This window comes from Pelodiscus sinensis, chromosome 2 (genome assembly GCF_052426305.1).
Source record: "Pelodiscus sinensis isolate ZL-2025 chromosome 2, ASM5242630v1, whole genome shotgun sequence".
NCBI lineage: Eukaryota > Metazoa > Chordata > Testudines > Trionychidae > Pelodiscus > Pelodiscus sinensis.
Genome location: NC_143053.1, coordinates 189876561 through 189898790, shown reverse-complemented (window position 1 = coordinate 189898790; position 22230 = coordinate 189876561). Strand labels below are relative to the sequence as shown.

Genomic DNA, 22230 nt, shown 5'->3' with positions numbered 1-22230 from the left:
CCTTAGAATGGAAGAATCCCATACACTGATATAGGCTGGGGACCGACTGGCTAAGTGGCAGTTCTGCAGAAAAGGACCTGGAGATTATAGTAGATGAGAAGGTATATGTGAATCAACAGTATGTCCTTGTTGCCAAGAAAGCTAATGGAATATTAGGCTGCATTACTAGGGGCATTGCAAGCAGATCGAGGGAAGTGATTATTCCCATCTATTTAGCATTGGTGAGGCCACATCTGGAATACAGAAAGAATGTGGACAAACTGGAGAGAATCCAGCGAAGGACAACAAAAAATTATTAGGAGGCTGAGACACATGACTTATGAGGACAGGTAAAGAGAACTGGGATTATTTAGTCTGCAGTTGAGAAGAGTGAGAAGTGGATTTGATAGCAGTCTTCAATTACCTAGCGGGGTTTCCAAAGAGGATGGAGAGAGGCTGTTCTCAGTGGTGACAGATGACAGAATGAGGAGCAATTGCATTGGCGGAGGTCTAAGTTGGATATTAGAAAAAAACCTACTTCACTAGGAGGGTGGTGAAGCACTGGAGTAGGTTACCTAGGGAGGTGCTGGAATCTCCATCCCTAGAGGTTTTTAAGTCCCAGCTTGACAAAGCCCTGGCTGGGATGATTTAATTGGGGTTGGTCCTGCTTTGAACAGGGAGTTGGACTCAACCTCCTAAGGTCTCGTCCAGCCCTAGGATTTTATGATTCTATGATCTGCCTCTGTCCCATGTGTCCCTGGAACACCTATCCCTCATATGTCTCTGTATCTCCATTCAGCCACCCTCACCTCCTTCATCCACTTGCATCCCAGTGCCACCACTCACTCTCTTTCTCTCTGTACCCAGGTATCCATGCATCCCTCTGCCCCAATGTGTCCCTGTACTCCCACTCAATTACCCCTCATCCTCATGAGGCTCTACATCCCCCACTCCCATTCAGTGCTTGGCTCAATACTATCAGCCCACTAGCTCCAGTGCCCTTACTCCTATCTGTCTCTCCACTAGCCCTTCCAAACCCCAGTCTACGTGAACATCCAGCAGCAATGTGTGCCCTGCTCTGTCCCTCTCCCCCACATTCTGTGCCTCCTCACCCAGCCCTTGGAAAGGGAACTGTGGGGAAGGCAGCTTCTGCCCCATCCCACTTCCACAACTAGTTGCTCCAGCTCCTAGTCAGCTGCCCTCTCTTCTGGCACCACAGCAGTCTCTGGTGGGCAAAATATGTAATTGCAGCACCTTCCCTGCAGAATGTATTTTCTGCAAAGGAAAAAAATTCCACATGAGGACAAGAATTCTGCACATGTGTAGTGGCACAGAATTCCCCTAGGACTAAGTACTGTCAACTCCCGATGTTCACATATTATGACTCGGGTCCCCAGAACTCAAGAGATTGTTTTACAAATTATTAGATTAAATTTGGTAGCCTTTTGATTTGCCTTTTCTTTTTTAACCTCTAGAGTTCATGTTTCATTTCTTCCTAAATAATGAAAGCTGGAAACTTATTTTAAATAAAAGAGAAAAGCTGTGGTTCTCACCCAGTCACTCATCTCCTGGAGCTACGGCTTTATAAGAAAACACCAAATATTGCCAGACCTGTAATTAGAGCTGGCAACATGACAGGCACTTGTGCTGCACTGCTGGGAGGATGAAGTAAGCTGAGTGCACCATCTGACGCACTCTTGCTCCAAAGTCCCATGGATAAAAACACATTGTCTCTGACCAATCAATTTCCATCCTGAAGCAACAGCTTTAATTGATTCCATGCCATAAGCCCTAAAGGGCCTGCAACATTCCAGAGCTAGAGCTTGAAGAAAGCAGTTTAAACAGCCAAGAGAGTTAAAAGTAGAAGGGAGGCTCAACAGATTGCTAGAAGACAAATGCACACAGACTCCTGCTATTATTCTATGATTAATAACTTCTTACAAAGTTTCATTATTTATGAATGATTTCCTGAGAAAAGGAGAAAATTGAGGATTGCAGGAATGACATGATATGCAGGATTTCTTTAGGAAAGGCGGTAGTTATTCCTGAGACAGTCCACTGTGTATTTAGAAGGAGGTTGAGGTCTCCTTGGGCAACACAGGGCTGATAGGATGCTGCTGTGAGGTCTGCAGTCTCATTTATGGTGAGTGCAATAATGCCAAATCATGGTGGACACTGACAAGCAGCATGGATTGCACTTCGTGGAGGGTGATTTGTCCTTTCAGCCAGCTTGAACTATTTGGAGATTGAGAGATAAAAATCTACTGATGTATATCGGCTGGCTACATGAATCATCCCGTACTGGACAGCTATCAAAACTGAACTGTTTGCCTACCAAGACAGTGAGTGTGGAGGAAAAAAAGTGCAAAATTGGAAGGCTCAAAATAGAATTGAGCAGAGCATATTTTAGAAAACATGGTCATTTGTCAGGCAATGCAGATGGCAGACTTTGAAAGTAAACATTTTCTGAAAGACAGTGAGAAATAAGGGGGCTACTTAGTAGTAGTGAAGGGAACTGGGAAAGGAATGATGTTGTAGTGGCAAGGGAGCCAAGCGTAACTATGCAAGACAGCAGATAGTAGGTGTACATTGAAGAGTAACTCATGATATAGCAGCAAGAGAATGTATTGTAGGTGGTGACATATCAAAATCTTACCATGTAGACCAGCAATGGGCAACCATGAATAGTGAGTGCCCTCCTTCACCTCAAAAAGTGGGCCCCAGCAACCCACTTGGATTCTACCTATGACCCCATGAACTCTCGTCTGCCTGCCTCCCCCACACGCCTCTTGTGTGCTGAGGCACTGGAACCCCACACTTCCTACTTCTTCCCCTCCCTCTCAGCCCTTTCGGAGCATGAAAATTCACTGATTCATGCTCTGTCCCCCTCCCTCCCAGAGTCTGAGCAGCAAACAGATGATTCACAGTGTTCCAGCTCTGGGAGAGAGGGTGAGGAGCAGGAATGGAGCATGAATTAGTGAATTTGCATGCTCCAGAGTGCTGGGAGGGAGGGGGAGGAGCAGAAAGTGCAGGACTCCGGTGCCCCAGTGCACAAGAGGTGCATGGAGGATGGGGGTGAACAGAGGGTCCATGGGCCATAGGTGGAGCTCCAGTGGGCCGCATGTGGCCTGCGGGCCGCAGGTTGCCCAGCACTGATGTGCACTATTTAAATACACATTCTCTGACAGTAAGAAATAGTTAAACATACCCTGGGACATTTGGGGAGAAAGCAGAGCCATGCATTCCCTGCCCACTTTCTGACCACATGCATCAGGACGGTGTGTGTACAATGACCAGCTGGGGTTACTCTGCCTTTGGCACTCCTACCCATAGTATGAGCAGACAGCATAGGGAAGTCAGACAGTGGTTTACACCCCATTGTTCCCTTGCATGGCTGTGCAAGAAGAGTCAGAATCTCTCCAATAATGAGGGATTTCCAAATATGTAGAAAAACACTGTAAAATACAAACACCAAAGAGCAACTACATATTAGGAATTCACAACACTCACTGGATGAAAGATGAGAAATAGACATTGGAATTAGAAGATTGAGAATATGAACAATTGTGGAGCTAATGGTATGATGTGCATTAATGCCCAATTCCTATGCTATATGCTGACATACACACATACCGTGCAGCAATGCTAACATCTATGTATAGTTTCACTAAGAAACAGCTTCTTTTTTAAACTAATGTGTGTAAAAGACTCCTGCCCACATGCACCAAACACCTGCCTAGTTATATTTAGTCTTTGCATGATGTTTTGTGCCAGTCAGTATGCATGAGGTAAATGCCTATAAAACTCTCATACATTTATAGAATAGCCTTGTTAGGTCTATGTAAATACCATTGAAGCATCAGGAAATTGCAGGTGTGTCTCATCTCTGAAAATCAGGAAACATTTATGTAAGGAATCTAAGTATGTCTTTAGGAGCTTAATTTTAGGCTCCCACATTTAAAAATGTTGGTCATTGCAACTGAAGCAGGCTGCTGGGGAAGACTTAGGAAAGAACCAAAGATGAGCCACTTCAGCAATAGGGAAAATGTGAATTATTAAAAGCCTGCTGAAGGTGCTTTAGCACTAGATTGTTAAACAATACTAGAAATACCAGGCTTACGTTATTCTATTTTCCATGTGGTATCTCCTCCAAGAACCTTCTTTATGTAACGTGAGTGCACACATATGTGTGTATGCATGTGAGAGAGAGTGCTGCCTGCAGTTTCAAACACATCTTTATTTCACTTCCTGCTGCTCCTTTGTGTTAGCACCTACATTTTTTCCTTTATTGCATCCAAACATTGTACTGACTATGTTAGTTTCAGTCTTGTAGCTGTAGGTTTTTATAACAAAATAATCTCCCATTAAAATGACTGGGTAGAGGTGCCTTTTGTTTCAACTGAGTTTTTACAGAGAATAATGAGAGGAAATTGCTACCAAACATACACCATTCTTCTCTGTGAGCAAAGAATGCAGCAGCTGTGGCTGATCTACAAGACTGGCTAAAATGTCCTAAATCAATTCTATCCAGTCCATGCCTACATGCCACAAAATTATGCGTTACTTTAAAAAATGAAAGAGAAAGCTACAATTAGGAAACAGAAGGAAGTGTATAATTTGTGTAGGCTTACCACACCATCATTAAACCTTTCCTTTTGAAACTGAACTTTGAGACTCACCTGTTCGAAGTGAAATTGTAATAACCACTTTCCTCCAGAACCTCTTCAATCACAGACTACAGATTAAAGTAAATTCTAGTTAGTAAAAATGTATATCGTGGGTAAAATAAGAAAACAAAATTGTTTATGAAGAATGTGAAATGCTGACCTGCATCTGTTCATATGTCATTCCCTCCTCCATGTCAAAACTGCCAGGAAATCCTATACAACAAATATCAGGCAATATTGAATCATTGAATGTTTGGCCTACATGTGCCTCACCAGAATTTCTTAGCAATCACAGAATAGCTAGAATGATAACAGAACAGTCTGTTAACAAGTGAAATGACTAATCTTACTCTTCATCTATTTGCTGCAATGACCACAGCAATTATGTAAACAGGCAAGAGGAGGAAATCTCCTGGACACTGGTACGCAATCATGATAATAGAATCATAGAAATGTAGGGCTGGAAAGCCGCCCCCCTGCTGTGAGGCAGTACCAAGTAAACCTATATCTATCCTCACAGCTGTTTATCCAACCTATTCTTTATAACCTCCAATGATGGGGACTCCACAACCTCCCTTGGAAGTCTATTTCTAAGCTTAATTATCCTTTGAGTAAAATAGTCTTTCCTAATATCTAACCTACATCTCCCTTGCTGTAGATTAAGCCCATTACTTGTTGTCCTGTCTTCAGTGGACATGGAGAACAAATTATCTCCATCCTCTTACAATAGCCCTTAACATACCTGTTATCAGGTCTCCCCTTTCAATTTTTTGTCTCAAGACTAAATATGCACATTTCCTCATAGATCAGTTTTCTAAGGGTATGTCTACACTACCCTCCTAATTCGAAGTAGGAGGGCAATGTAGGCATACCGCACTTGCAAATGAAGCCCGGGATTTGAATTTCCCGGGCTTCATTTGCATGAAGCCGGCCGGCGCCATTTTTAAATGCCGGCAGTTCGAACCCCGTGCCGCGCGGCTACACGCGGCACGGAGTAGCTAGTTCGGATTAGGCTTCCTAATCCGAACTAGCTGTACTCCTCGTGGAATGAGGAGTACAGCTAGTTCGGATTAAGAAGCCTAATCCGAACTAGCTACTCCGTGCCGCGTGTAGCCGCGCGGCACGGGGTTCGAACTGCCGGCATTTAAAAATGGCGCCGGCGGGCTTCATGCAAATGAAGCCCGGGAAATTCAAATCCCGGGCTTCATTTGCAAGTGCGGTATGCCTACATTACCCTCCTACTTCGAATTAGGAGGGTAGTGTAGACATACCCTAAGCCTTTTATTATTTGTGTTGTTCTGAACTCTCTCCAGTCCACCCACAGCTTTCCTAAACCAGACTGAGTACTCTGAGGCCTCACTAATGCTGAGAACAGCAGGACAGTTGCCTCCTATATTTTATTAATCTTGTTAACCTGGTGTTAATCATCCACTCTTGTTAATGAAGCCCAGAATATTAGCCTTTCTTTGCAACTGCATCACATTATAATCCCAGGTCCTTTTCAACAGTATCACTGCTTAGGCAGTTATCTGTTTTGTATTTGTGCACTTGATTTTTCCTTCCTAAGAGTAGTACTCGAACTTGTCATTAGTTCATTTAATCTTGCTGATTTCAGACCAATTCTCCAATTTGTCAAGGTTATTTTGTATTCTAATAAAATCCTCCAAAAGTGCTTGCAGTCCCTCCCAGCCATGTATGTGATGTGATCATACTGTAAAAGCAGTCATGTCTGCTTAAAAACTATTTTTTCCTTTTTAATCTGGAAGGACACTGCATAAATGCAAAAAGAAAGGTATAAAAATTGGGAAATCACAAGTGGATCCTTTGTGGGTCCCCAATGTAGTTGTATCTAGTGTTTACTGGCTGTTGCTGAGGATGGAGCATATTGTTCACAAGAGAGTTCAACTTAGGTACAAACCATATTTCATGATAACCATGGATGAAAAGTATACCTGATTACAAGCCCTTTTATGGAGATTGCTGTAGCAGATTAATTATGTTTTACTTTTCCTCTTCAACTCTTTGAGGCCCCATTCTGACAGGCAATTAAATCATGTTAGTGCGACCATTTTAAAACATGTTATAAAAAGAGCTCTTTCTTGCACCATGTTTATATATGGCTTTGCTTTAGGCCCCAGTGGAAAACACAAAAAAGAAACACCAAATCCCCACTGACTTTCAATGGCAGTTAGGCACCTAACAGCAATTTGTTCCTTTGAAAAATTCCACCCCTCAAATTCAAGATCATATTCCTTTAAATGAGTAGGTATGGTCCACGGTGACTAACTATACTGCCATGGTATCTGCATCAACTTTTTTAAATGGTGGTTTTCAAACATCAAGCCTCTAAGTGCAACCTCTCCTTATAAATTAAAGACATGTTTATATATATATATATATATATATATATATATATATATATATATATATATATATATATATATATATATATAGCTATCTATCTATATCTAACACTATTGTAAATGCTGGAGGCAAAACAGGGATCGGGGTGCAGGCTGACCACTCATGACCCCCCCCATGTAAAAAACTTGTGACCCCCCCCGAAAGGTCATGGCCCCCAGTTTGGGAACCCGTTTTAAACCATCTTTCAAATAAGTTGAGCAAACACGAATTAATTGTCAATAAAGACAGTAACTGACAATGAAAAGTTAATTTCTCTTTACTGAAAACTTCCAGTCTTTAAGTATTTCAGATGATGGGTTTTTGTTTGCTTTCCTTACCTATTCTATCATCTGGGGCCAATACATTTCCCCCTGTGGAGTGAAGTAATAAATGGCAATCTGCTGTAAAAATGTTGGGCTCAATCAGTTCATGCGAACCCTGGAGCAGCTGGAAAAAAGAAAAAAATATTAAAACTACATTTTTTAAACAAATAACTTCCAGCACAGAAGTAGTTTTTCCACTCTCCTAAAATCTAGAGTTAGAGGAAAAAAGAGCTTTCAATACATTTGAAAAGGATAAAGAACTAGTCAAAGCAAAAATGAATGCTATATATACCTTCTTCCTTTCGGGAGTGTTTAATCAAACACTGACTGTAGTCAAACTGTACCCAGTATAAACCTCACAGCTCTATGGTACATGTGAAAAAAATAGTAACATACAAATGCGTATGAACATAGAAAAGAAAAAATGTGTTTTCTCAAAAGTTAGGTAGAAACAGTCAATCTGAGCTTTTCAAAGCTTGGTATGTAAAATTAGGTCCCTATATTAGTATTTATGTTACCTGATTTTCTATCAGTGGGATTTTATCACTTGTGATTTTCAATTGACTGCTCTGAACGTATGAAAACTGAGAAGCAAACTATTTTTTGGTGTCGACCAGTGTTCCCTCTAATTTTTTGCATCTATGTATGCAATTAATTTTGTTATGTACAACATATCAAGGTAATGTGTGGATGTGCACCACCAGTAGAAATAAAAAGCCTAGATACATATTTTTAAAAGTTATCACAGGGCTAGTTATTCCACCCAGGAGAGGTTAGGCATTTTAGAATTCACTCTTCAAATAATTATACATTTTTTGTATATAAGTGTGAGAAATAAAAATTGAGATGCACAGACCAGGAAAAATCCCTAAAACAACACACTTTGAAAGAAGCATTAAGTAGTAACAAGAGCAATACAAATTGTATTGGGAGGTGATTGTGAAAGTGTGTGTGAGAGAGAGATGGACAGTCCTTGCCACTGTAAGTACAGTGACACACCTTGCCACTGTAAGTACAGTGCCTTTAAAGTAAGTCGGCAGTCAGTAGTCTGAAGGCTGGTTGCTTAGACACAGCTACCTTGGGCCAGTAAGCTCTGTCCCACTCCTGACCCATGTTGTGTCCCCTCCCCCTTCTGTAGAGATGCGTTACAGGTAAAGGGAGGGGAACACCCTGACAAACACTTCTCTGACCCCTCTGCACAGCAAGCAGAAGGCTCCTGGGAGCAGCTGACCAGGGCCTTCAAAGCAGAGGGCAGAAGTTGTGGCAGTGCCGGGAGAGACACCTGAAGTGGACGGCACTTGATAGCCTGCTGGGGGCTAATCAGTCATGCACCTTAGAGGGAACATATATGTCTATGTAGCCAGGTAGGATTCACTATGTTTTTGACATTGCAATGCCATTTTTGTGTATCAGCAGATCTCAAACTGTGGGTTGGGATCACATGTTAATGGGGACCCCAGGGCTGGCATTAGACTTGCTGGGGCCTGCAGCCGAAGCCCTTGGGCTTCAGTCATGGGAGGCAGGGCTTAGACTACAGTTCTGCCACCTGTTCTTCCCTGCCCAGGAGAGCTGGGCTTGGGCTTTGACTTTGGTCCACTGTCCAAAGCAGCCGGGGTCAGGCTTCAGTCCGCCCTCTTGCAGTCATGTAGTAATTTTTGTTGTTGGGGGGGGGGGGGGGGAGGTGCCGTGAATTAAAATTTGAGAACCCCTGTTGTATATAAATCAGAAAGAAATGTCTGTTTCTATACTCTACAGTATCACCGGCATAATCAGTAAGTACTCTTCTCATTCCCTAGCTTTTAATACCACAGAATCACACTGGTTAGACATAGACAAAACCTATTATGGAAGGTCATTTACTGCCCTCCCTCCCCCAATCTCTGGCAACACAGGAATCTGCTCAGTCTAATTTTAGGTGTTTCAGGCAATAGGCCTTCTGCCATTTCCCACTAAAAATGATTGCACAATATGACAGACCTTACTGTCTGGAAGGGTCTTCCAGGGGTCCTCCTGAACTTTTGTCTGCCTAATTTCATTTCATAAACTCCTAGTTTTAGTATGAAATATCCTTCCTGCAGGTGGTTCTAGGATGAGATTCTGAACTTTGCTGCCCAAATCCCATTGATTTCAAAAACTTTTACTTCTTTCTCATCCATAAATTTTCCAGCTGCCTGAATATTTTTCATTGTTCTATTAACTGCTCCCAACTTGCTTACCTTTTTCTGGGAGAACGATATTCAGAATTGAATTCAGCCTTTTAAATACTGTCTCCTCCCCACAATGTAACACAATGCTTCTTTTACCACAAAGCTTCTGTGTACATAGCCCAGAACCAAAAAAGTTGAATCCATAACTGACCAAAAAAATCCATTAATGTTTGCAAGTCTTCAGTAATTTTGAAGCAATGACACTGAATTATTGCTAACAGACTGTTCAACAATCAGGAAGGAAAATTTGGCTTAAAACTGTCCAGTGCTGTGTAATGTTTCCTAAGAGCTCAAGATTTGAGTAGCAAGATGTTGTTTCAAAACAACAACTGTGTCTACACTGGCATCCCTTCCGGAAAAGGGATGCTAATGTAGCACTTTGGAATAGGCAAATCCGCGGGGGATATTCCTTGAAAGTAGGAATAAGAGATCCTCCGGAAAAGGCTTTATTTTCCGGAGAATCACGTTTAGACTGGCGCTTTTCTCCGGCTTATCTCCAAGCTGGAAAAAAGCGGCAGCCATGTTAATGCAAATACCGCGGGGGATATTTAAATCCCCCGCGGATTTGCCTATTCCAAAGTGCTACATTAGCATCCCTTTTCCGAAAGGGGTGCCAATGTAGACACAGCCCAAATGTTGGCAGGCTAATAATAATGTAACAGGCATTTACATAATCCAGAACTATTAGCCTTTAAAACGAAAATTTAGCCCTTTTTTCAGTATAAAAACAAACAGTTGCAATTTGTTTCTAGGACAAGAAAAAGGAGGGTTAAATGATAAAGTAAATGCAACCCTGTTAGTTCTGTATTGCATTGAAACAGTTCTTGGTAAATAATTAATAAAATAGTATGCACATTTATATTAACAGAGGCTCACTTTAAGACCATTGAGCAGGGGAAGCATTTGCATTTAAAAATAGATAAGCATTAATTTTCTTTTAAGCATTATGCTGGAAACTGAAAAAAATCTATTTCATATTTATAAAAGAAAGATGAGAATCACATTATGTTAGAAAATTTATTTCTGAAAACTTCTATGTGACCGTTTTGATCTCCTGCTGTTTTATTTTGAATCCCTCCCTACTACTATTCTGATCTGATCCATGAAAAGAAAAACAAGTTCTCTGATCTCTGATGAGATGGATTTTGTTTTGTTTATTAGCAGCTGGCTGGATCTTTCCATTTTCGATGTGTGCACCACCGATCAAAGCAAAACCCAACCCATTCTGCTTCACTGGTTTACGAATAGACCTTTAGACTTACCAACTAAAAGCACTTGCTTAAACATTTTCCATAAACATTGGAAACAACTTCAAATTAATCAAAGATTTTGAAATACTAATTAAAAAGCTACTGGAACCAAAGTATGGGGATAATGATAAAGATTTATAATTATTTGAAAAAATACTAATTTTGTTGTATTTTTACTACATCTAATATACTTATTTTTCATTGCTAAATTAGATAATATGAAGAGCATATGCAATTCAGAGCTTTCTTAATTAACCTTTATATTGTTCTTCTTCCCCTACCCTCGATTAATGCATATAAGATCATTGAAATAGAAAAGAGATTACCATCCATCGTGATCTTCATCTCATAATACTGTACCTTTTTAACTTCTAGTTTCAAGTTACAAGGATTGCTCTGTTGGCTGAAGAGAGATTTCTTGAATCTCTCAATAACTCTTCTTTTCAAGTTGCAGTGCAAAGCTGGAGGAAGCTATATGGGACAGAGATATAGCTATTATCACAGCTCAATTCTGATTCCTCTACAGGCCACATTTCCTACAGTGGCAATGTTTAAAATGGTAGTTACACTCTCTATGTAAACACTGAAATTAAATAGCCAAGCAATGAAGAGCTGATCAGAATCTGAAACAATAGCATATTGTAATAGAGTTCTTTGTATACCCACCCTATTAGGTGTTGGAATCTGAAGACATGGTAACTGGGCCCAGCTCACTGTGATAGGTAGCTTGTTATATTGATCCTGGAGTGGGGGGTAAGGATTGGCCTCACTGGTCAAAGTAATCTAGGACTAGGCAGTGTTAAGGGAGGAACTTTAAGAAGAACAGATTCTGAGGAGGCAGTTTGGGCAGGATTGTGTGTTGGTTATCTTGAGTTATCTGGATAGAAATCACTGGATAAGTCAGGGGTGGGCGAAAGGGCCTCCATGGGCCGGATCTGGTCTGCCAAGTGGATCCAATCAGGGCCTGGGAGCAGGGGAGTGTGTGAAGCCTCCTCCTGCCCTGCCAGGAGCACGTGGTGCTTTGAGGCACCACGCACTGCTCACAGGGTGGGGGAGGAGGGGAGAGTGGAGGAGGTTTTGCGCGCTCCCCTGCCCCCAAGATGATCAGGGCCTGGGGGTGGGAGAGCATGCCAAGCCTCTTCCAGGACATGGGTGCCTAGTGAGAAGGGAGGGCAAAAGGGCTCCTCCACCCCCAGACCACTTATGGTCTGCACCCTCAGACCACTTATGGTCTGGGGGTGGGTAGCCCTGTCCCTTCCTGCTTAGGCCCCACCCCTTCCTGTTTAGGCCCCGCCCCTTCTGGGGTGCCCCCCTGGCAAAAATTATTGCCCAACCCTGGGATAAGGGCTTGATGAAATATAAACTAAAGTGAATGGGAAACTTCCCTTTCATTTCAATGGGCATAGCTTAAGGCCCCAACGTACTATTCAATATGACCAAGAGTGGCAGCTTCTACTGTAAGATTTCTAGGGCAGGAACTTCATGTTTTATTTGTCTGCAAAGCATCCAGAAAAGTTTTGATTTTGTAGCAATGCAGGAACATTTTCCATTTATGTTCTTGTGCATCAAAATGCAAAGAAAAATGTGTGGCATATTCCAGTAGGTGTAAACAGGTCTCTTATAGGAGGATGCTCTCAACTGTCTTCTTTATGAAAGATGAAAACTTTTTCTATTTGAATTTTTAAATCCCCTTTCTACTCTGGAAATAAGTGTAAAGTCCCAGTCGTTAGCTGAGCTATACTGTCAGGGTAGCTTTTTTTAGCTATACCTGTCATCATTCCAATATGGAGGATATAGCGTCCTTTAACACTTATTACACTTTCATCTTGATTTGCTACTGTACATAATCATAGACCCCCTGCACACAGAATGTATAAAATTACCATTCTGCTTTGTTAGCACTTGACACAATCACTGTGCACAGATGCAACTAGCTACACATGATATAACTCAGTGGAAGATAAGGATGCTTGTGTTCAAAGTGTCTAGACCAGGACTGTGTCATGGATGTGATTTTCCCATGTTACACTTGATAAATTTATATGAACAAGTGCTATTTATAACTAAATGGACACTTTTTGAAACATGAAAGTTTTGACCATTAATGAGCCCAGCCCCACAAATCTAGCTATTAGGTCTACTTGTATTTTTTCTGGGAATAATTTTTTGGGAGTTGCTTCAGATTTACACAGGCAAAATTGAGATCAGGATCTGATTCTGAATAGAAAGGGCTTCATCAGAATTAGTTACATCCAGACACATGCTGCTTTCTTTTCACAATGTCTTTCAGATGTTGAGTTACAAACCCTTAAGAACTTTCAGCCAATCAGCTGATGAATCCTCCTAATCCTGTAAGTAAGCAGAAGCATGTGATACTATATGAATGAATACTAAATACCTGCACATATTGGGGGCATTGTGAGATACAGGGGTTTAGGGAACAGTCAGCTGCAACTGAAAATAACCATTGTTGTCTCAGCTGCTGCTGTCTGTTTCCAGATTCTGTTTCCATGAAATCAGCTGTTAGATGAGGGAAAATAAGGCCAAGGTTTTACATAATGTTTTTTTTATCTTGCTCTTACATTATTTTTCAGAGATCAGACCAAAACCTGTTTCCATGGAAACTGGATTGGAAAGACTTCTGACAGCCAAGAACCAGCAATAAGAACTCCCTTGTAAACTTCAGCTTTTAGTTGTCAGCTGAGATCTGCAATTGAGTATTTTAAAAGCCAACTACATATTGAAAGACTGTTCTTCCTCAGATTTCTAAAAAAAATAAACAAATAATGAGAAGAATGAACATCTCAAGGGAATCGGCTACAAGGCATGGAGCTTTTCTTCTACTGGCCACCATTTAAATCTAGCCTGAATTGAAAGCATTGTTATTGCTGAGAGATAGTGGGCACTGCTTGGGTTACAAAGCATTTTGAGACTGATTCATTTTAGTGTCAATGTACCCTTCACTTCAAATAGCTATAATAAACACTTAGAGGAGCACATCTAAAACAAGACCTGACTGGTCAAAAAGTAGCACTGTGTGGGTGGGAGTCTCTCCCAGGATATTGTCACCACAGTGGTGGGTGTGTCAAGGGGAGATAGAACAAATAAAACCTGGGAAAGACTGAGGCTTTGTCTACACCAGCATTTTCGTTGGCCAGGGTATTAATCATCCCTCCCCCCAGACCAACAGAAGTTTCACTAACAAAAGCACTAGTGTGCACAGAACTATGTTGGTGAGAGACCGCTGATTAAGGGTGGTCCCATTATACCACCTGAAGTGTTCTTGTAACACTGGCAGAGCTCAGTCATCTGTGGGTGGAATCAAACCTGGGACCTGTGGAGCTTAGTGCACAGAGCCTCTACCACATGAGCCTTCCATCCCACGCCTTGCTGGGTTGATTTAGTTGGGATTGGTCCTGCCTATAGCAGGGAGCTGGACTTGATGACCTTCTGAGGTCTCTTCCAGCTCTATGATTCTAAGAAAAAGAAAACAGCTGTTGGTAGCTAAGGCTGTAGAGCAAACTCATCATTTGCTCTGTAAGTGGTCTCAGCGCCACTAGATGGGATAGTACACCACACCGAGAAGCTGTGTGGATTACAAATTTCCCCCCAGCTAAGGAAGCACAGACTGAGCTTCAGAGACATCCTAACTAAAATCCTCGATGAGCTCCCATTTGTAATGCTGGAAGACCCTGGTCTCTGTGGGTAGAATCAAACCTGGAACCTCTGGAGCTTAATGCATGAACCTCTACTGCATGAGCTAAAAGTGAGCTGGTAGCTAAGGCAGTAGAGGTTCATGCACTAAGCTCCAACTGTCCCAGGTTTGATTCTGCCCATAGAGACTAGGGTCTGCCAGCATTACAAGTGGGAGCTCGTTAAGGATTTCAGTTGGGATGTCTCTGAAGCTCAGGGTGTGCTTCTTTTTCTACAAGGTCTCAGTGCCATTAGATGGGACAGTACACTCTCTCCCACTAGCCCAGAGGGGCTATATGGGAAATCTCACACAGCATAGCAGGCTGCTATAAGGTCTGTAGTATAGATAAAGCTTGAGGAAATGGCTGTGTCTATACTTGCACGTAACCATGAAAACTTCTGTTTTTCAAGGATGCTTATTCCCCACTCTCTACCCCATGAATGACAAAGTTTGTATTTGTGCTCTGTTGCCAACAAAGTGAAACTCTCTCATTGGGGATGGAAGTATTGTGTTGGTAAAAGCGCCAACACAGCCTTGTCACAAAAAGCTGAGTAGCACTGCTCCTTATCTCTTCTTTAACAGATAGAGGACCTGACACACTCTTAGGCTGGCATTAAATTCAATCAGTTCATTTTTAAAAAATTAAAGAGAAGTTTCTTTTCTTTGGCCCAGGAGATTCACTTCCAGCATTTTTCACCTTTGACAGGTATAATCATTTCAAGGATGTAAAATAGGTTAGAGTCCTATTGTGTCAGATACACATAAATTTAGTTTGGCTGTTCTATTTTAAAAGAAAATTGAGCCAATTTTGCTCAGCAGTCTGAAAGCTCCAGTGGTGATAAGCACCTCTTGCCAAATATAAACTGTGAATTTTGGAGGGTAAGGTGGCATGTATTTAAAATGAGTAATTTTGACCTTTACTACTGAATTGTAGCCATGCTGTTGGAAAGTGAAATCATTTGTTATACTAGCAGTATTAGAGTACAATCTAAGAGATTTATACTATCTACGGATTTGTTTTAGTACCTGCTTGAAATCAGAGCTTCTACTCTCTTTAAATATCAAACACTGAATTTCTTCAATTAGCATTAAGTCAAGAATAGAATCTATATTTAAGCTCAAAATATTTAAGCCAGCTAATGCATTCAGCAATTGAAGTACTATGTTAGAAATAATAGAAAACATTTAAAAATGAGTATAAGAATAAAAGAATTTTATGAAATTTCTGTTCCGATGTTTTATATTGCCATTTGAAATACAATGCTCATGTTATTGGCATGACAAAATATTATTAAAATAAGTTTCTGTATAAAATCAATTTTAATGAGGTGAGCCAATGGTATTACTTAATATGACTCAATTATTACCATCCGCCACATAATATTATTCAAGGGTCATTTTTATTTAAATAAATTTTTTTTTAATCATGCCATCTGTAGAAATGAGAAATTCTGTTGTTTTTAATTAATAGGAACCAAAATAGCAGCATTGTAGTACAATCTTTTTGACAACAAGAAGCAAACAAAAAGGATGGAGTGTTCTGACGCAGCAGAAATCCATACCTGACTGATGTAGATTATTTTGTGCAGCTGGATTAGAATCTGCTGAATTGGGTCACTGATCTGGCGCACCTTCCTTTGTGACACAGCAATTCCTGCAGATGCTGTAGATGATAATACTACAATCAGGAGGAGAGCCCGTTTTGTTATTTTTCCAGGACATACCAGTGGGTATAGATAATTTTTTTTACATTATTGTTTGTACATAGAATTTAGATAAAACATTCTTTTGCATTTTAATCTATGACTGTTTTTCCCAGTAAAGTTCCGGGTTCAGAGTAGTTCTAACATTACAAAAGGGTAAAAAGGTTAACTTAAAAACTTTACAAGTTAGATACCTTTAATCATCATAAATTCAAAGGTAAAATCACTTTCTCTGTTTCATTCCAACTAAAAGAAATTATTTGGGAAAGAACAGGCATAAATATATTTTGCTACTCAAAAAAGCTTTTCAATTTTTTTTGTGTAGGGTTACCTAGCAATATAATAAAAACAATAGTTTGATTTTAATTGTGGCAAATTCAGTTACTCTGCATACACATTAACACATACTCCTTTACTTTCAAATATTGTATTACTATTAACAAGTATTTCTTTTACGTTAAGAATTATAATATGTCTTATGTAGACAGCGTGGAAGCATTCTTTTCACAAAATAGTTTTATTCCACTTATTGTACCATATGTTCCCTCTAATAGTTAACTTTTCTTTCCAATATGTAGCAGCTTTTGAGAACACTTCAATGAGAATGTGAGACAATGGATTTCCTCATTTTTTCTGTTCCCTGCCTAACTCAATTAAAATGGTAGTTATGTCAGAATTTCCTGTTCCTGCCAAATACCATTTTGGCTGACTAAACAAACAAACAAACAAACAAACAAATAAATAAATTTGGGACGCAATATGCAGGAACTTGCTACAGGACTTATAAATATCATTAGTAAGCGTATTACTGAATAACTGGCATATATCAGGCATAGTATAAAAGGCCATAGATGCTAATCAAAATGGAATGCTGCAATAAAGCCAAATGGCAATTGCATCTCAGTGTCCTTTCACATAAGTAGAATTATGTATTATATGGTATTAGAGTTGCTCTCTATATTCTGTATAGATAATATACACAATTTATGTCTGTATGTACACAAATATTATAATTATGCATATAAAATTTATACACACGTATAAACGCACACACAAGGAAGCAGCTGTGTATGAGGGACTTGAGCCCCTGAAGCCAGCTAAAAGGGCACCCTTGCTTGGGATTTCTGTGGAGAAGGAGATTTTGAAATGGGCTAAACAGTGTTACAAAAATTAAAGCCTAGAAAGCACACCAATGATATCTCAAGAACAATCACTGTAAAAATTAATTATTGTTGAATTTTACATCTATTTGTATTTTAAACTATGAGCCACATTTGTACGTATGTGTGTGATGTCAAGCGAACATATTTCTTGTGAAGATTGATGTTGTGTGTGAAATTTCAGTTGTTGTCTTAATGCTGGTGCCATTAGGCCATGGACTACACTTGACTCTGATAATAATGACTTCCATCATCAGGTAACTAAGTCCTTTGTGTGGGGGCCCAAGAGAGATGGAACTTATTTCCCTAAACATCCACCCAGCTTATCTCTGCCCCCCATTAAAAAACAAAACAAAACAAACAAAAACCCACTGAAGACACACCAGCTGTTTCCAGCAAAAACCTTTATCAGCTTCTGTGTATGACTCCTACTTTACGACAGCATTTTGTAGTTTTGGTTTTATTTGTTTTTAGTGTCTGCTAATTATTGTTTGTTATTGATATGTTTTACCTATGCAGCATTTTGAGTACCCTTGCCACGGGGCATTTAATTTTATTGATAAATATTTTGGTAGATTTAGAGACATGAATTTGCTCTGTTTCATTATATATCATTCTACAAAGGGCACATCTAAACTATATTCCTCTTTCAAAAGAGGAATGTAAATTAGGTAAATCGAAAGTGCAAATGAAGAGCGGATTTAAATATCCCGTGCTTCATTTGCATATTTGCGTCTGAGCGCTGTTTCCAAAAAGGGTTTTTCAAAAGTGAAAGCGCAGCTTAGACACAGATCTTTTGGGGGAAAAAAACCCTTTTTCAAAAGAACCCGTACTCCTCATTTTTTCAGGAGTACGGATTTTTTCAAAAAAGGTTTTTTTTCCTGAAATAACTGCGTCCAGACTGCGCTTTCACTTTTGAAAAACCCTTTTTCGAAACAGAGCTCAGATGCAAATATGCAAATGAAGCGTGGGATATTTAAATCCATGCTTCATTTGCACTTTCAATTTGCCTAATTTACATTCCTCTTTTGAAAGAGGAATGTAGTTTAGACATAGCCCTATACATGAGTGGAGATTCATACATGAAGAGCTATCTTCATCTATGAATACACAGGCATACCAGGTATAAAAATTTCAAACTTCCAGATGCCAGATTAATTGAACATTGATAAAAAGGTGTGTATGGTTTATAGAAAACACCAAATGAAAATATGAATTGATCCCCACTTATTTGTGTATACTGTACTCATGTAAGTCTGTTTTGGGACCGTTTCTGTTCAATATCTTCATCAACTATTTAGATTTCGGCATAGAGAATACGCTTATTAAGTCTGCAGATGATACCAAGCTGGGAGGGGTTGCAACTGCTTTGGATGATAGGGTCATAATTCAAAATGATCTGGGCAAACTGGAGAAATGGTCTGAGGTAAACAGGATGAAGTTTAATAAGGACAAATGCAAAGTGCTCCACTTAGGAAGGAACAATCAATTTCACACATACAGAATGGGAAGCAATTGTCTAGGAGGGAGTATGGCAGAAAGGAATCTAGTGTGACATTGTTGCAAAAAAAGCAAACATGATTCTAGGATGCATTAACAGGTATGTTGTGAGCAAGACACAAGAAGACGTTCTTCCACTCTACTCTGCGCTGATTAGGCCTCAGTTGGAGTATTATGTCCAGTTCTGAGCATCACATTTCAAGAAAGATGTGGAGAAATTGGAGAAAGTCCACAGAAGAGCAACAAGAATGATTAAAGGTCTAGAGAAAATGACCTATGAAGAAAGACTGAAAAAATTGGGTTTGTTTAGTTTGGAAAAGAGAAGATTGAGAGGGGACATAATAGTGGTTTTCAGATATCTCAAAGGGTGTCACAAGGAGGAAGGAGAAAAATTGTTTTTCCTGGCCTCTGAGGATAAAACAAGAAGCAATGGGCTTAAACTGCAGCAAAGGAGGTTTAGGTTTGACATTAGGAAAAAGTTCCTGTCAGGGTGGTCAAACACTGGAATAAATTACTCAGGGAGGTTGTGGAATCCCCATCCCTGGAGATATTTAAGAGTAGGTTAGATAAATGTCTATCAGGGATGGTCTAGACAGTACTGGGTCCTGCCATGAGAGCCGGGGACTGAATTCGATGACTTCTCAAGGTCCCTTCCAGTCCTAGTATTCTATGATTCTAACACTGTATGTTTCAAAACATCCTTCCTCCTCCCCTCACATAAGTTTTTTCATGATGCCGAGTACAGACTTTATAAAATTTAGAAGTTATTGTTTTATCTGATTTGTAAAGTATTTCAAAATTTCAGGCTTGATACATTTTTTCAGCATAATCATCACGTCATAGACGCGGAAGTAGAATTTTGCATAAGACAGCTGATAACAAATAATTCATTATGCAATTGGTAAGAAAATAGATTGCAGAAAATGTCATCCCAATTTAGAGAGCATCTTAAATGATGATGATGAACTACATTGTCAGAAGTGAATAGTGATTTTGGGTGCCTAACCTGAGACATACTAAAAAGGCCTTGTATTCAGAAAGCACTGCACATACACCCTAGAAAATCCTGCCCATGTCTTCAATTTTTCACCCAACTAAAAACAGAGATACCACAATTTTTTCTTTTTAATTTAGTGCTTTGAATTTTAATTTTTCTTTAGTCACAGTTATAACTTAAGACGATGTTATGGGGCATTTTTTCCTCAAAACACAGGAGGCAATAGGTGTGCATACATGAAAGTCACACACCTGCTGTAATGAGCAGTCCTGTGGCACAACAGAGACTAAAACTGATTAGGTCATGAGCTGAAATATTTACAACAAATGAAGAGAAGCTCAATTTCCCAATTTTATTGCATGAACATATTAACTAGATTTGCATGTTTTCCTTTTGAACTAGATCATCACTATCTGTTACTCTACTTGATCTTTAGTAACAATTCATTGATGAAATGCAGTTAGAGGAAGTTATACATTCCTAGATGCTATATTTTTGCCTGGGCAAAATACAGTAAAATCTGAGAGTTACGAACTCTTTAGGAATGGAAGTTGTTTGTAAACAGCGTTTCCTGTAAGCTAAGCGCTTGGGTAGCCACCCAGGAGCGATTCAAATGCCACCTGGCTGATTAGTACTTGGGTGGAAAAAATTAGAAGAAACATCATTCATAAAGTGTTCAAAACCATCCAATAAGAGGACATGTATAGATTATACTAAAGTGTATGGCTTTCAGCATAAAGAGATTACACATATGAAATTGGAGTTTATAAACGTATTTCCTCCCAAAGCTACCATCTTGAATTTCTGAATCATTTCATGAACCGTATTAAATCAACAACAAATGGTCTGTTATCACTTTAAATACTAACAAAACATGTGGATGCTTTCATGAGCTTTCATGCGCACAGCCCACTCATTCAGCTGACTGGAGCAAAAACGTTCCTTTGCTAGCCAGCAAGTAATCTTAAAATCCTATGTGATTTGTTCCCTTCTTTCCTCAATGAGATATCAGATATAGATTGGCCACAGGCCATTTGACAGGAAATCAATTTACTAGGCTTTTTTTTTTTATGGAACTAGTATTGCTGAGCTATTTGTTAGGCAGCATATACCAAACCCTGATTTATGGACTACAGAATGAAAAGTTAATGATGCTTCATTAATGACCACCATGCATCTACCTTTTGAACCACAATGGCATAATAATGATTGATTTGTGCTCCCTGGAAAATATTAATTCAAACTTTAAGGATTAGTTTAAAAGATATTGTTGACCAAGCTTTAGACCATTTTAAAGGGCTAAAGCATTCAACGTTATCTCATGTCTTTTGCAAACAAAAATTGATTCACAGAAAGTCAGAAGATACAATTAATTAAAATTGGCACAATTCTCATTTTCACATAGGCCCTTCTGTGCTGTTCTGCCTGCCAAAGGCAGTGTAAAGTGGTTCTAATATATATCAGATTAAAGTTCTATAAGTCCTACACGATAAATCAGTTGCAACTTATAGCTTTCTAATTTTACACATTTATAAGTCATATATATTATCACTTCTCATTCTTTAATAGAGAGTTTTGCCTATCAGCGGATTATCAGTATGGATACTGATACTATCTAATTTCCTGAAAGTATGTAATAGCAACATTTTAAGAAAAACTTATTAAAGAAGATTAAACAACTGCTCACCCAGACTGGGCATCTGATCTGGAAACCAACTGAATGCAATACATTCATATATTGAAATCCAGGAAGCAGGCATATATCTCTGCAATAGATGCATTTCTAAGACATGCTTTAGAGTCTACTTTAGACCTATGCCCTAAAGCAGGGGTGGGCAAATAATGGCCCATGGGCCAGATTTGGTTTGTCAGCATTAGCCCTGGGCAGCTTCCCCACTACTATATTTATCGGTGCCTCCACAGATATGGGTGATAGCAGCTTCCATTGGCTGTGGATCACCATCCCCAACCAATTGGAGCTGCGGGAAGCAGGTATCTTGGTCTGCACCACTTCCTGCCACTCCCATTGGCCATGAATGGCAATCAGTGGCCAATGGCCGCTTCAATCACCAGTAACTGCAGAAACGTAGGTAAATATAGCAGTGGTAGCTCATCAGTGGCTAACTATGGTAAACCATCACCATTTTATTGCCCACCCTTGCTCTAAAAACTTCTAGCATCCTCAAGGTCATAATTATTTGTATGCATGTTTTAATCCACCTACATTTTCTCCAAACCCACTTCTAACAGGAATGGATATGCAACTGATAGATCTAAGCAATAAAACTGATGAGCCCATGACAGAGCTATATCATTCTCATCATCATCTGGATCTTGTCCTGTTCAA

At 39.7% G+C, this 22230-nt stretch overlaps 1 protein-coding gene across 4 annotated transcripts in view; it reads right to left on the bottom strand.

Annotated features, from left to right (window-relative positions):
• The window catches only part of NEK10 (NIMA related kinase 10), a 200924-nt gene that overhangs the window by 5619 nt on the left and 173075 nt on the right, over positions 1–22230 (bottom strand). For all 4 annotated transcript variants that reach the window (XM_014579152.4, XM_089776619.1, XM_025190296.3 and 1 more), the window contains 5 exons: positions 16086–16186; positions 11190–11300; positions 7388–7496; positions 4807–4859; positions 4659–4714 (listed from right to left, as the gene is read on the bottom strand). In XM_014579152.4, coding sequence (XP_014434638.2) covers positions 4659–4714; positions 4807–4859; positions 7388–7496; positions 11190–11300; positions 16086–16186 — 430 coding nt within the window. The remainder of the gene's footprint in view (positions 1–4658; positions 4715–4806; positions 4860–7387; positions 7497–11189; positions 11301–16085; positions 16187–22230) is intronic.